Source organism: Carlito syrichta, unplaced genomic scaffold (assembly GCF_000164805.1).
Source record: "Carlito syrichta isolate Samal-C Ts95f unplaced genomic scaffold, Tarsius_syrichta-2.0.1 Scaffold128042, whole genome shotgun sequence".
Classification (NCBI taxonomy): domain Eukaryota; kingdom Metazoa; phylum Chordata; class Mammalia; order Primates; family Tarsiidae; genus Carlito; species Carlito syrichta.
The window spans coordinates 131,335-144,796 of NW_007072138.1; the positions used below are offsets into that span (position 1 = coordinate 131,335).

Genomic DNA, 13,462 nt, shown 5'->3' on the forward strand with positions numbered 1-13,462 from the left:
TCCTTCCGCCTCAGCCTTCCGAGTAGCCGGAACTACAGGCGTGCGCTACCATGCCCGGCTCATTTTTTTTTTATTTATTGTAGAGATGAGGACTCGCCAAGTTGCCCAGGCGGGTCTCAAACCTGTGGGCTCAGGCAATCCACGCATCCCAAAGGCGTGGGATTACAGGCTGAGCCACTGAGCCCAGCTTGCTGGCTACTTTCAACAAGATGATTGCCCTTGGCCCATGTCAGTAATGGCCCAAAGGCAGAAAGCAACTTTAAGTTGAGTAAGGGACTGAAAAATGGGGCATTTCTGTGTTCTCTGGAATGCTGGTGAATCCAGAGGGATAAGAACCAGTACTTTGTTGCACTTACACACGCAGATCCACCCTTACCAGACACACACAAACATCCCACTGGTTCTCACAAGTTGCTTTGAGTGCCTGCCACAGTTTCCAAAGGTTTAATTCACAAAGAAGCGACTCTACAGCTACCGTCTCCAATGGCACACAGACAGATGGGGTCAAACCCACGACAGACAAAACTTGGGTAGGTATAGCCTGCACCGAGTGGCAGCATCCACAGTCGGGCTCTCCATCCTTCGGAATGCCTCCCCTTGAAGCAGGCCTCTTGATTTTCTCAGTGTGTGCTGTGGGACACAAACTGGAGACTTATTTCTACAGAGTCACCTGAATGTTTCCTTCCTCGGTAACTTTATAACTAAGTGAAATTGTTGGGAATTAACAGGAAAGTCTGCTTAGAAGCACACTGCTGGTTGGGGCCCACGCGGAGGCGATATTATTGACAGTAGTAGATACCAGCAAAATCAAAGGCAAGGAGCAAAGAAAGCCCAGAACATCTTTGGGAAAAGACCAGTGTGTGAAGGGAGGAGAAGCCATGAGACCACAGAGGTAAGCCAGGGCTCAATCATGGCTGGCCTTGAATGTCAGGGTCTGGGCTTGATTCGGAGGGCAACGGTCATTCCTCGCACAGTTCTGAGCAGAAAAGTGGGCAGATCACTCAGTGTTAAGCTAAAGACAGACAAACCTAAGAGGAGCATAAAGGGTGTCACAAGAAGGAAGACAGGAAAGGCATGAGAGTTTGAACTCTGTATTTCATAAACAAGTATGCCTTCCTGTCACAGACTAGGCACTACATATATCTGTTTTAAAGGCAATCTGAGACCCATTCAGGGCAATATGCCAGCAACGAGAGAAAAGAGCCGGTGTGTTCCACGTTAAACCCATGAAAAGTTTCATGAAACAGACTCACTCCTGCAGACAACCAGACACTCAGGGATGTAAATGAAAATTACCAAGAGGAAAAACAAATCACATACTAAAGCTACAATGTTTTGACATGCTCCCTTGAACACAAAGTCTGTTTGGGTTGCAGTGACAGCCAAACTCGCTAGGAAAAAAATGCAAGTTAATTTATAAAAGCCTTATTCTTTCACTGGGGTTGATTTATATTGCAGAGTTAGTTAGTTCTCAAAATTAGCCATTAGGTATTTATGAATAGGTACCTACCAGAATATCTTTCAATTATAAATTCCTTAGTCCACTGAAGAAAATGTCTTCGTGATGTACTAAAATGTCGGCAAAGCACAGCCTTTAGATATAAAAGGCTAAATAAACCTGTATTTCAGAATAGGCTATATTCACAAGCTAGTTGACTAACTGCTTTATCTTGTTTTTTCTTTAGAGATGAGGTCTTGCTCTAACACCCATGGAGTGCAGCAGCAAGATCCTAACTCACTACAGCCTTGAACTCCTGGGCTCAAGTGATCCTACTAGCCTCAGCTTCCTGAAGAGCTAGAATCCAGCCACACCCTATTTTTTAATCAATAAAAAGTAATTTTCCACTTTATTCCTCATTTACTAAAGTGTCATTGTCTAAAGACATTTTTAAAAAGATAAGAACACAGTATCATCTATTTTTAAGATGTCTCGCAGCCGGGCTCGGTGGCTAAGCCTGTAATCCCGCGCTTTGCGAGGCTGAGGTGAGTGGATTGACTGAGCCCGTGGGTTCGAGACCCGCCTGGGCAGCGAGACCTCATCTCTACAATAAATCAAAAAATCAGCCGGGCGTGGTAGTGTGCCTGTAGTTCCGGCTACTCGGAAGGCTGAGGCGGAAGGATCGCCAGAGCCCAGCAGGTTGAGGCTGCGGTGGCCGGGAGCGGCCACTGCACTCCAGTCTGGGCAACAGAGTGAGACTCCGACTCAAAAAAAAAAAAAAAAACAAGATGTCTCGCACAGAAACATTCGACATTTCCCTCATCCATATATGCCACATTTTGTCCTTTTTCTGCTGTCCCTATAGGCGGGTGTGGGTTAGGGTGGAAAAAGTTATGATTGAAGGAAAGACAGAACAGATGTAAACCCTGCTCTGCTAGGGTGAGTAATCCTGGCCATTTGTTTACTCTCTTTGAACATCAGTTCCTAGACTATGACAAGGAGGCTAGCTGAGATTGGTTAATGTGACGAAAAGCACCAGGGGCAGTATTTGGCACAAACACAGAGGGCTTTTTAAAAATGGGGCATTATCATCTTATTTTTAAAATTATTATTATTTACACTCACACCAAAAAATACTATGCCATTCTCCCCAAAACTAAGGTAAAAAACCTCAAATGTTAGCCTCCATACTATAAAGAAAAAGGAATTTTAGGTTCAATTGGCCACTGGAGAGAGGTCACATAGTGGGTAACAGAAAGGAGAAGATAACAAAAGGGTCCAATGTCTTCTGTTGACCCCTTTAGTGGACTTTAGGTTTACTGGGACTGATTTACATAAATGACCCAAAGAATGAAAATATGAATTTGTACGCTGTCTGAAACCAAGGGATAAGTAAATTCTTATGAATACTTGAAGGTCAGTTTCTGGAGAGAAGGGTGATTGGTTTCAGCTGCCTGAAGCGACCAATGAAATGCCATTCTGTCTTGACTACGGTTTGGGGGTCAACAGTGTATCCCCTTGATGCAAGTCCCGAAGATGCAATATGCCTCATAATCCTCTCCTGCAATCAAATCTGGTCTCCCACCAAGCAAATCCTCCCAAATTCTCCAATAACCATAGCAAGTTGATAACCTTACACAATAAACAAAATGTCATAGTAAAACTCACTCAAAACTGTATCTGCCATATGTGTGACCATAGGAGTGATTCCAACAGCAGTATCTACAATTGCTCTTGCAAGAATCAACCAAAGCTACTTCTAATATTCTGTGTTTCCTCTTCCAGAGAACAAGTTTGACAATGACCACATGGGCACAAATTCTCCTTGGATAGGAGAAGCTTTATTCTACAATGGTCACATTTGAAGGACATAGTCTTTTCTTCTACAAGATTATCCGGATGCTACTTTCTTATAAACTATTTTGATTAGAGTGTAACACGAATAAAACAGAGCCAATCATAAAACTTCTACCCTAACCTCAACGGGGATGCCAGGCAATTGACAAGAGCAGCCATTTCCTCCCACCCATCTGAGGGCAGTGCCGCAGTCATTTCTGAATTCTTTAATATTCATAAATGTCCACAAAGCAAACATCTTCTGTACTGTGAAACCTCAACATTTTTAAAGATATCAAAGGTATTACCTTGGACCAAAATGTCAATACCTTCTGGAAAACTGAAACTCTCATGGATGCAAGGTAAGAATATAAACTAGCAAAAGTCTTTGGAGGAAAAGTGGTAATATCTATAAGTATTTTAAGTTGTCAAACCCTCAATCCACTTTTACTAATACATCTTATGAAATACTTGGGGAAAAAATGCATGAAGACACACGTACAAGGATTTTAGGATAGCATTATTTATAACAGAGAAAACATTAGCATAGAGAAAAAGCAAGTAAGTTATAACACAGCCATCCTATGGAATGCTAACCACGTAGCTGTTAAAATGAAGAACATTTAGGTGTACTGATCTGGGAAAATAGCAATGTCAAAAATCGCATTGTAGAACAACATGTATTAACAGACTCTATGTTTGCAAAAAGGAAAGAACAACAACAACAATACATGAACAACAACAAAATCCCTATGTATGCCTTAAGATATATTTGTATCTATACACAGAAAAGTCTGCAAGGCTTCAAAACCAACTATTAACAATGGTAACTTCTGGGGGGGGTGAGTATGATGGGAAAGAGTAAAAGACATTTTATTTACTTTACACACTTCAGTACTGAATGTTATGAGATTATCATTTTTTAATTTTTAAAAGAACAGAAAAAAATTAATCTTTTGTTTTTTTATTTATTATTGTGGGGCACAATTCAGGAACAGGCACATAAGTGGTCATCTTACAGGCGAAGTTTGGGTCTCCCATCAACCCTTAAAAAAGTAATCTTTTAAACAATTCTTACCTTCACTCAGCTGTTCCAGTGATCCTCTGGAGAGAAGACTTGAGAAGGATTCTACAACCGTGACTTTTTTCCTGTATCTGCATTGAATAAATGGGGCGGGGGATGGGAAATAGAAAGAAAAAACAACAAACCAGGCTGAGCTCCTTGTCACTGGGCATTCATTTCAGTCACAGTCACACCAAAGAGTCCCCACGCTGGATGCCTAACCCTAGAGTCATGATGGCAGAGACCACCCTTGTCTAACTAGCACTCTGTACCTAGCACTGGATGGCCACCTGTGCGAGCTCAGTCCATGTTACTACACACGTAAGCAGCGTGGGTTTCCCCACGCACACCCATGAACACTAAGCCTGAAAATCACCTTCCCTTATCTCTATGACTGAAATCACTATCTCTGTGATAAGATTCTCCACAGGAGGGTTCGCTAGAAGCCCAAACCTCCCCTTCACGCAATTTACTTATGGAGCAAATTCTCATATGCATCCCACAACTCTTAAAGAAATTTCTTAAAAATTCTCCACAGGTTAAAAATGGAGTTAAAGTGCAATATTCGGAAACTCTTTTCATTTGAAGAGCTTGTAACATAGTTACATGAGAACATAATTTTACCCATGTTAAAATGTGCCAGTGGTAATAATAGCTTTTGTTAGAGTCTCTTCTATATACAGAGTAAAATTCAAAATAAAACGAAAAATCCATCTCATTTTGACCAACCAAAAGTGTCCAGATATGTCCTTCTTCAACATATAAAACAATTCCTTCTGGATTTACAGCATGCCCTACATAAAACAAAAACGCCTCTTGCTTGGCTTGGGATGGCACGTATCCCCGGTCTCATCTGCCACAGGGAGACCCTCGAGAGATGCTAGGCACTAATCCCACTGAAATCCCTCTCAGACTGGCTCTGTAGCTTAGGCCCCAAACTATCACAAAGAAGAGTGGAAGAGATAGACATCAGACAGGAATCCTAGCACAATTCCTAATAGGAAGTGTTTAGCTCCATCCCATAAAACTAATGAGGCCTAAATGCTCTGAGGCTGAAGTCCTTCTCTGTTACAGCAGCCAACGTCACAGAGCTCTCAAGCAGGCAGACGCCTTTCACTTTGTCATACAGGCATAAGGGTTTGTAGTTACAGCTCGAGAATTTAACTACTCAGACATACTTTTGGCAGGTTTGCAAAGCATCCTTCATAGCCGAAATGCCCTTCTGGATGTCCTGCTGCTCGAAGGTCATGACAGCCTGCAACACCACAATGGTGCTGTAGCCCAAGGCATGGTACATACTCTCCTTCGCCCTGGGGAGAACACAGGGGTCAGTGCATTTCCACCCAACAGAAAAAGCACTCCAGGTTTGGTCCAATATGGAGCCTCAGAAATCTTAGCAGTACCCCCACAATCGCAAAATAAAAATTAAAAAGAAAACTTAGCAAACGCTCGCCTCGACTTTCACAAGGATAGCCTTTGCTCCTTTACCATAATCACTGGAATGATACGGGCTGCAAAAGGTATGCTCTTAAAAACTCAAGAACCAAGGACTTTCTCATTTAAACCCACACGGGCAGGATAAAACGTTGCAGGATGAAGCCCAGGTAGACAATATGATTTCCCTGTTTCAGCACAAGGGGGCAGCCTGAGGATTCTAAGGTTTCGAAGCAAACCCACCTTCTTTTCATCTAAACCAGGGACAGTCTACTACTGTCTTTGGCTCCAAAATGCCTGCTGAAATAAAGGCTGCTGGAAATGTGTTTTTGACAAAGAGATGCTGACATATTTTTGAAAGATAAAGGCTCACTTAAATCATCCCTCGCCTCCTCCAGCTAAAGGCCAAGAGGAAGCAAGGGCCCGGACAAGGGTAGAACTTAGAACTTAGAACTTGTTTCTCATCGAATCCCATTATCCAAGATTCCTGATCAAAGTTATTGGAATTCAGAGTATCAAGTTATCAGTGAGAACGGCTTTAGGAGTCTTAAGGATGTTAATTAGCCCTGATGTAAGGCAGACGCCCGGATTCTCAGTCTGTGAAAACATCATTTCTTTCAAAAACGTCTTAACTGATATTAGTTAATGATTTATAAGGTTTAAAATAGTAACGCACGGTTTTGTCTTTAATTTAAATATTAATGTTCAACAGCCTGATGCTAGGTAAAACAAATGCAGGCCACATTATTCTTTTCCCCCATGAAAACAGTCTAAACATCCTTTGGTAATGTGCAGTTGGTCCTGAACATTGAGGGCACTGCCTGTTCAAAAGAACCACAAGGAATAAGAGCAGCTCAAAGCTAATCACTAATTGTGGTTTCAAACCTCACATTTTTAACTAAAAGCTCTTCCAAGAGTGGAGAAGAGGAAAAAAAAAGAATTCAAGTGGGGAAAAAGTGTTTTTAACAGTGAAACATGCACAAAGATCAGATCATATAAACCCTGACTGAATACAATCCTAAATCACTTATTTTCACTCCATCCTATGACCAGACAAAAATAGGAGACATCCGAATAAAAACCAAAAGAGCTCCTGAGTACAAAAATACAGTTAGAAGAAATAACATCTAGTATTCAACAGTACCATAGAGAAATTATAGTTAACAATAATTTTTTTTTTTAATTCATTTTTATTATTATTATTATTATTTTTTTTGAGTTGGAGTCTCACTCTGTCGCCCAGACTGGAGTGCAGTGGCCGCTCCCGGCCACTGCAGCCTCAACCTGCTGGGCTCCGGTGATCCTTCCGCCTCAGCCTTCCAAATTAGCTGGAATTATAGGCATGCGCTACCACGCCCGGCTGATTTTTTTATTTATTGTAGAGATGAGGTCTCGCTCCCCAGGCGGGTCTCGAACCCGCGGGCTCAGACAATCCACTCACCTCAGCCTCCCAAAGGCGCGGGATTACAGGCTGAGCCACCGAGCCCGGCACAATAATTTTTTTTTTTGAGTTGGACTCTCACTCTGTCGCCCAGGCTAAAATGCAGTGGCACATTCATGGCCACCCCAGCATCAACCTGCGGGGCTCCAGTGATCTTTCCACCTCAGCCTTCCAGAAGCCAGAACTATAGATGCATGCTACCACGCCCGGTTAATTTTTGATGTATTGTAAGATGAGGTCTCGCCATGTTGCCCGGGCTGATCTCGAACCTGCGGGTTCAGGCAATCCACTCGCCTCGGCCTCCCAAAGTGCTGGGATTACAGGCTGAGCCCCTGAGCCCAGCCAGTTAACAATAATTTATTATATACGTCCAAATAGCTAGAAGAATCGTAAAGGGAAGATAAACGTTTGAGGTAATGGATATCCCAGTTACTCTGACTTGATCATTACACATTGTATACGGAAAACAAAACATTATATGTACCTCCAAAATATATACAACTAAGATACGAGGGGAAACGCCCTCAAAATTGAATTATTTTATGGGGGACAGGCCCCTTATAGTACAGGCTTCCCCTGCTAAGTGTTTTGGGAATCCATCAGCATCAGTGGACCAGCTGGTGTTGTTGTGAGAGGTTGCCTTCGGCTTCAGTAGATCTTTTTTGGCGCTTCTTTCAACACATTTGTCCATTTCATGATGGGTGATTTTCATGAACAACCTGCCCACACTGCACGGAGTGTTCAGCAGTTTTTGACCAAAACCAGCATGTCTCCCATCCCCCACCCACCCTATTCACCCAATCTGGCCAGAGCAACTTTTTGTCGTTTCCCCAATTTAAAAAAGTCCTCAGTTTTGCCAATGTGGAAGAGGTAAAACAAAAAACAGCAGAAGCACTAAAAAGGCATCAAAACTGACAAGTTCAAAAACTGTTTTGAGCAGTGGAAAAAGCAGCTCGATAGGGGTATTGCATCAAACAGAGAGTACTTTTGAGGTGACTGAAGTTTAAACGTGTAAGAATACACAATTTTTTATAAATAAATTCTAGTTTTGGGGAGTCTCCTCTTTTACAACAATTTAAAAAAAAACCCCAAGGAGACAGGCCGGTAGGCTGAGAAGAAGACAGAGGGAAAGACAAAGACAGAGAGGACAAAGAAGACAGAGCCATGTGAGGAACTGAGAAGGACAGGAGAAAAAAGGCAGCGGACAGGCAAGGCGGAGACTGCGAGACCAGTGTTGGAGACAACACTGGACAACGTCCTCAGACTGCGGGCTTCCTCATCTATTTCATCATTTGTTCTTAAGCTGTGAAGTGCTAATTGAACAGTCTTGATCAATCTTAAGATCTGGCAATTCTAAATCTTAATAATTTTACCACAGCAGCTCCTCAGTAGGTAAATTATCCCTAAGATTCAAAGCCAATGGCCAGAGTCTGGTCACCCTGTTGACCACTCAAAATAAGGAATGGGACTGCCTACTTTTGTGACCAAGTAATTGTCCGGAAAACTATTATATGAGGTCTAAGCTTTATCTAAGGAAGTAACTGTGTTCAAAGACACAATGTAAGATTATACCTGTCAAGCTGAAGGTCCACTAAACTGGCTGAGCACAGGCTTTGCTGCGATATTTGAAAAATTAACGGGTCCTACTGATTGAAATTAAATTGCTTAACTTGTTTCTCACATAAGTAGAGAATTCCAATAATATTCTCATTATCTCAAAATTTTTTCAGCATTGAGACTAGCATATTCTGGTTCTTTCCTCCCCATTTCAAAGGAAACGTTTTTCAATATTTATGAGGAAGAACCACAAAAATAATTCACTGAAGAAAGCAATATTAAAGCCCTAAAACTGCATCAGATGATAATGTTTGAATAAGTATAGAGATTAACATATGAGAGTCAGAAATTTTCTACAATATATTTGAGAAGGCAAGTCTCTCAACTGAATTTTAAAACTGACCAACTGTTAGGGCCTCGACCAAATTGGCTTATAAATATTAAGGTGGAAATAGATAATTAACTCACAAGCATGACATCAAAGAGTCATCAGAAACATCTGAAAAAATATTTTCTCTAAAAGAAGTAAAGCAAATCACCATGGACGAAGCAATTCTAAGGCGTCTGTAAATTTGTTATTTAGAAATAAGTTCAATGCCACGGCACATTCTTCCAGGCCACTCTTGAGATCCATCTTGGCTGACGGCGAACTAAAGATCAAGAAAATAGACACACAGAATTATTAGCAAGTTGCCCCCAGGGAGTGTCTGTGGGGGGGGCTTTGGAGATGGAATTCTAACTCTGCCGATAACCATGTCTACGGCATCCCCAAGTCTCAACATTTTTACCAGTAAAATGGGAACACCACCACCTACTTCATGGGGCTGTGGTGAGGATGATATAAACCAATGATGAATGTCCGTAGCAGGCACTAAGTAGATAACAGCTCCCTCCCCCATCATTCCAAAGACCACCAAGGTAGAAACTGTGCGCATTTGTTCATGAAAGAGGGAGAGATTATTTTGCTTTAGTTTAATTATATACGGGGAAAATGTGTGGGGAAAGAAAAAGCATTCCGTTTAAAACTATGCATTGTCTAGACTCTAGAGGAAACCTCTGCAAGTTATTTGATTCTAAGGGAGCTACCTTACAACTCTGTAAATCACAGATAACCCATAGCAGTGCAAAATAATTGCTGTCTATCAGCATGTCCATTTTGTCCTGGCCAGTAGAGGTTCAATTTCCCTCCCCCACTGTGGAAGAAGCTAGTTTTCCTGAATTTGCACATTCATTCAAGCATTCCTTTGCTCCATACAAAGTTGTTCTGTTTTGATTTCTCCTTTAAACTTGTTATAACATCTGCCAAGTGTCCTCACTGATTAATAATTAATCAATGATAACGAATAATTAAATAAAACCTTTAACATGCGTTCATTTTTATCTCTGTATGAGTACAACAATTTTATCCTTTTTGGAAAATTATCTGTGAACCATTTATGATGGACAGAAATGCTCTTCTTTGAAACTATAGCCATCTCTAAAATGTTTTGTGTAACAACATTTAAGTGGGAAAATACTTCAGTAAGTAAATGAGCAGTAGGTTGATTTGGCAAACACAAATCCTGATAAGAAATAAACTTGATAAGTATTTGAAGTTGAAGTTCTCTGCTACCAACCTTTTCGGATCTGTTCTTCAAAGTCTGAAAGCAAAGGCCCACTTCACCTACTCCCCTCCCAGGAGAGGGTTCTGAAGGTACCGCATGGAGTCGTCCTCTGTTCCAGGTTTTCTCAGGCTCTTTCTCGTTATTCAGATCTCAGCTAAGGCAGCACCCACTCAGAGCAGCCTGGCTGATCTCACTCCATACTGACCTCTGTTTTTTTTTTCTTCACAATACTTATTACCATCCAGAAGTCTCTTGTACGTGCAGTATGAGTGGACATGCTTGTCTAAATTCCCTCTCCGGGACACAAATGCAGGGAGGCTGTTGTCATCACTATTGTGCCACCAATGCCTTCTGCATATCTAGAGCTCAATAAATACAGTTGAGTGGCAGATAAACGGGCAGGCGGAGTTGCTCTGGGTAGAAACCAAGAGTTCCTCTTGCCTAGAGATCGAGGCACCTCCTTCGGGATGGAAGAGAACCGAGACAAGCTCTCCATGCAAGGATAGCTAGAGCGCTAAGAACTGCTTTGCCCTTATGTTTCTGCTAGGAGTTCACAAACCTCTCATAGAAAGATGTATCCCAAGAAAGTTGCATGATATCTCCCATATCAGACCATCACCAAATTCTGTCAGTATGACCTCTTGAAAGTCTTTTTAATGTATCCTGTTTCATCTCTGCCACCCAGTCCAAGTTAGCCATCATGCGTTGCCTGGTATCGGCAGACTCACTTCTTTTTCCATCGCCTACCTCTACTCCCTACCAATCAAATCTTTACTAGAATCCATTCAACTAATATTTATGGAGTGCTAAATATGCGCCAGGCATTTCTGGGTACTGGCATCCAGAAATGAACAAGACACACAGAATCCCAGGCTCTCAAGGAGCTTTCATTTCACTGAGAAGGGATGGTAGAATTACACTAGTAGACCAAGAACTAACTAGGACCATCTCTGATTGGGATAACTAGTTTAGGATAGAAGCTAGTTTGGTAGGGGGTAGACACGAAGGCCCAACATTAATGAGGATGGATAGGAAAAGCTCTTGAAAAAGGTGACATTCAATGGTGCCAGCCATGGGAATCTCTAGGTTGGGGCCAGAAGGGGGAATTCTAAACTGGGAATGTGGTCAACAAAGCAGAGAGTGTTAGAAAATGAGGAAAGAAAACAGGCAATAGCCCAGAAACCAAAGTGGCAGAGAGGAAGAATTTTATTCTAAGAACAAGAGCAAATACACTGGCTCTGAAATCCTCACTTGTTTTCTAGTCATTCCTTCTCTTCAAATATTGGATTTTCCAGCTTTACTTCCTACCAGTTCTCAGGTTATAGCTTATCCTTTATTACCAGGAAACAGGCTATAAACAGACTCTGGCCCTCCCTTTGCCAAATACCCACACAACTCTGCATCTCAGCTGGCCACTCTGTCACCTGGGAGAATAGACTATATAAGGGGGGGACCCCCCAAAAAAAACCAGACCTTTGTCAAGTTCCCTGGCTGGGTGAGTGTTCTAGCAACCCTTCGGCATCTGTGTACCAGCTAGCATTATTGAGAGAGAACCGCATTCAGCTTCAGTGATTTTTTTTGTTTTTTAGATTCTTTCTACCCGTTTGCCCATTTCACGATGGGTCATTTACATGAACAACCTGCCCACACTGCACTGAGTGTTTTGTTTTTGACCAAAAACAGCATGACCGCCGTGCCTCGACCTCCCTATTCACCTGATCTCACCCTGAGTGACTTTTTTTGTTTCCCCAGATGAAAAAAGTCCTCAAAAGGAAATGTTTTACCTACACGGATGAGATGAAGCAAAAAATAGTAGAAGCACTAAAAGGCATCAAAATCAACAAGTTCAAAAACTGTTTTGAGCAGTGGAAAAAGCGTCTTGATGGGTGTATTAAATCAAATGAAGAGTACTTTGAAGGTGACTTAATTTTAAACATGTAAGAATAAGCACACAATTTTTAATCAATACATTTCAGGTTTTTGGGGGACCCCTCACATACGCCCCAGCTTAGAGAGATGCACAAAAGTAGGAGCTTAGCACATCCAAAAACTGTAAACTCAACTTCTCTGAGTGGCTTACTATGATTTTCACCCGGAGTTAACACCCTTCTCCAGAACACCAGTGCCACAAGGAATGACCAGGAGAGCAACTTCAATCTTGGCCAGGATTTCTCTCAAGCGTCTCTCAGAGATATTACTTCCTCTCCATTTCCACTGCCAACACATAAATCGAGACTCTTCTTACTTCAGATCTGAATTCTGAAACACTCTCCGAGAATGAGTTCTTTCCAATCCGAATTCAGAAACACTCCTCGACGATTGCTTCGATATCGTGGTTCTCAAACTTCAGCATGCATTAGACTCACCTAGAGAGCTTGCTGAAACAGACCGCTCTTCATAATATATGATCCTCTCCCCAGAGTTTCAGACTCAGTGGCCCTGGAGTAGGCCCCACCCATCCCAGATATTTCTAATTCTGCTTTAATTCATCCTGGATACCACTCTCAGACTACGTATCTCTTCTTAAAACAGATGCTCATCATACTGCCTTCCTAGATTAAGAACCTAAAATAGCAACCCACACTTACCAGGTGAACTGGAAATCTGCCCCCACCACACCTGTCCGACCAGACAGGAATGATGACCAAGATTATCTGGAATAGTGGAGCATCTCGCAAGAGGCTTATCAACATGGCATGTCCCTCCAGCCTGGCAAGATGTCATGAAAAGATTCCCGAACTAAGCCGGGTGAGGGGGTTCATGCCTGTCATCCCCAGTTCTTTGGGAGGCCAAGGAGAGAGGATTGCCTGAGCCCAGGGGTTTGAGACCAACCTGGGCAACTTGGTAAGAACTCATTCCTACAATAAATTTTATTTATTTTATTTTAGTTTAGTTTTTTGAGTTGGAGTCTCACTCGGCTGCCCAGACTGGAGTGCAGTGGCATGCCCCTGGCCACTGCAGCCTCGATCTGCTGAGCTCCGGCGATCCTTTCACCTCAGCCCTCCAAGTAGCTGGAATTACAGGCATGTGCTACCACGCCCGGCTGAGTTTTTTATTTATTGTAGAGATGAGGTCTCGCTGCCCAGGCG

The 13,462-nt window shown here is 42.3% G+C and overlaps 1 protein-coding gene across 3 annotated transcripts in view; it reads right to left on the reverse strand.

Moving 5' to 3' along the window:
- Positions 1-13,462, reverse strand: part of TTC39B (tetratricopeptide repeat domain 39B) — a 107,220-nt gene that overhangs the window by 49,757 nt on the left and 44,001 nt on the right. For all 3 annotated transcript variants that reach the window (XM_008048886.2, XM_021707954.1, XM_021707955.1), the window contains 3 exons: positions 9,309-9,419; positions 5,516-5,647; positions 4,353-4,429 (listed from right to left, as the gene is read on the reverse strand). In XM_008048886.2, coding sequence (XP_008047077.1) covers positions 4,353-4,429; positions 5,516-5,647; positions 9,309-9,419 — 320 coding nt within the window. The remainder of the gene's footprint in view (positions 1-4,352; positions 4,430-5,515; positions 5,648-9,308; positions 9,420-13,462) is intronic.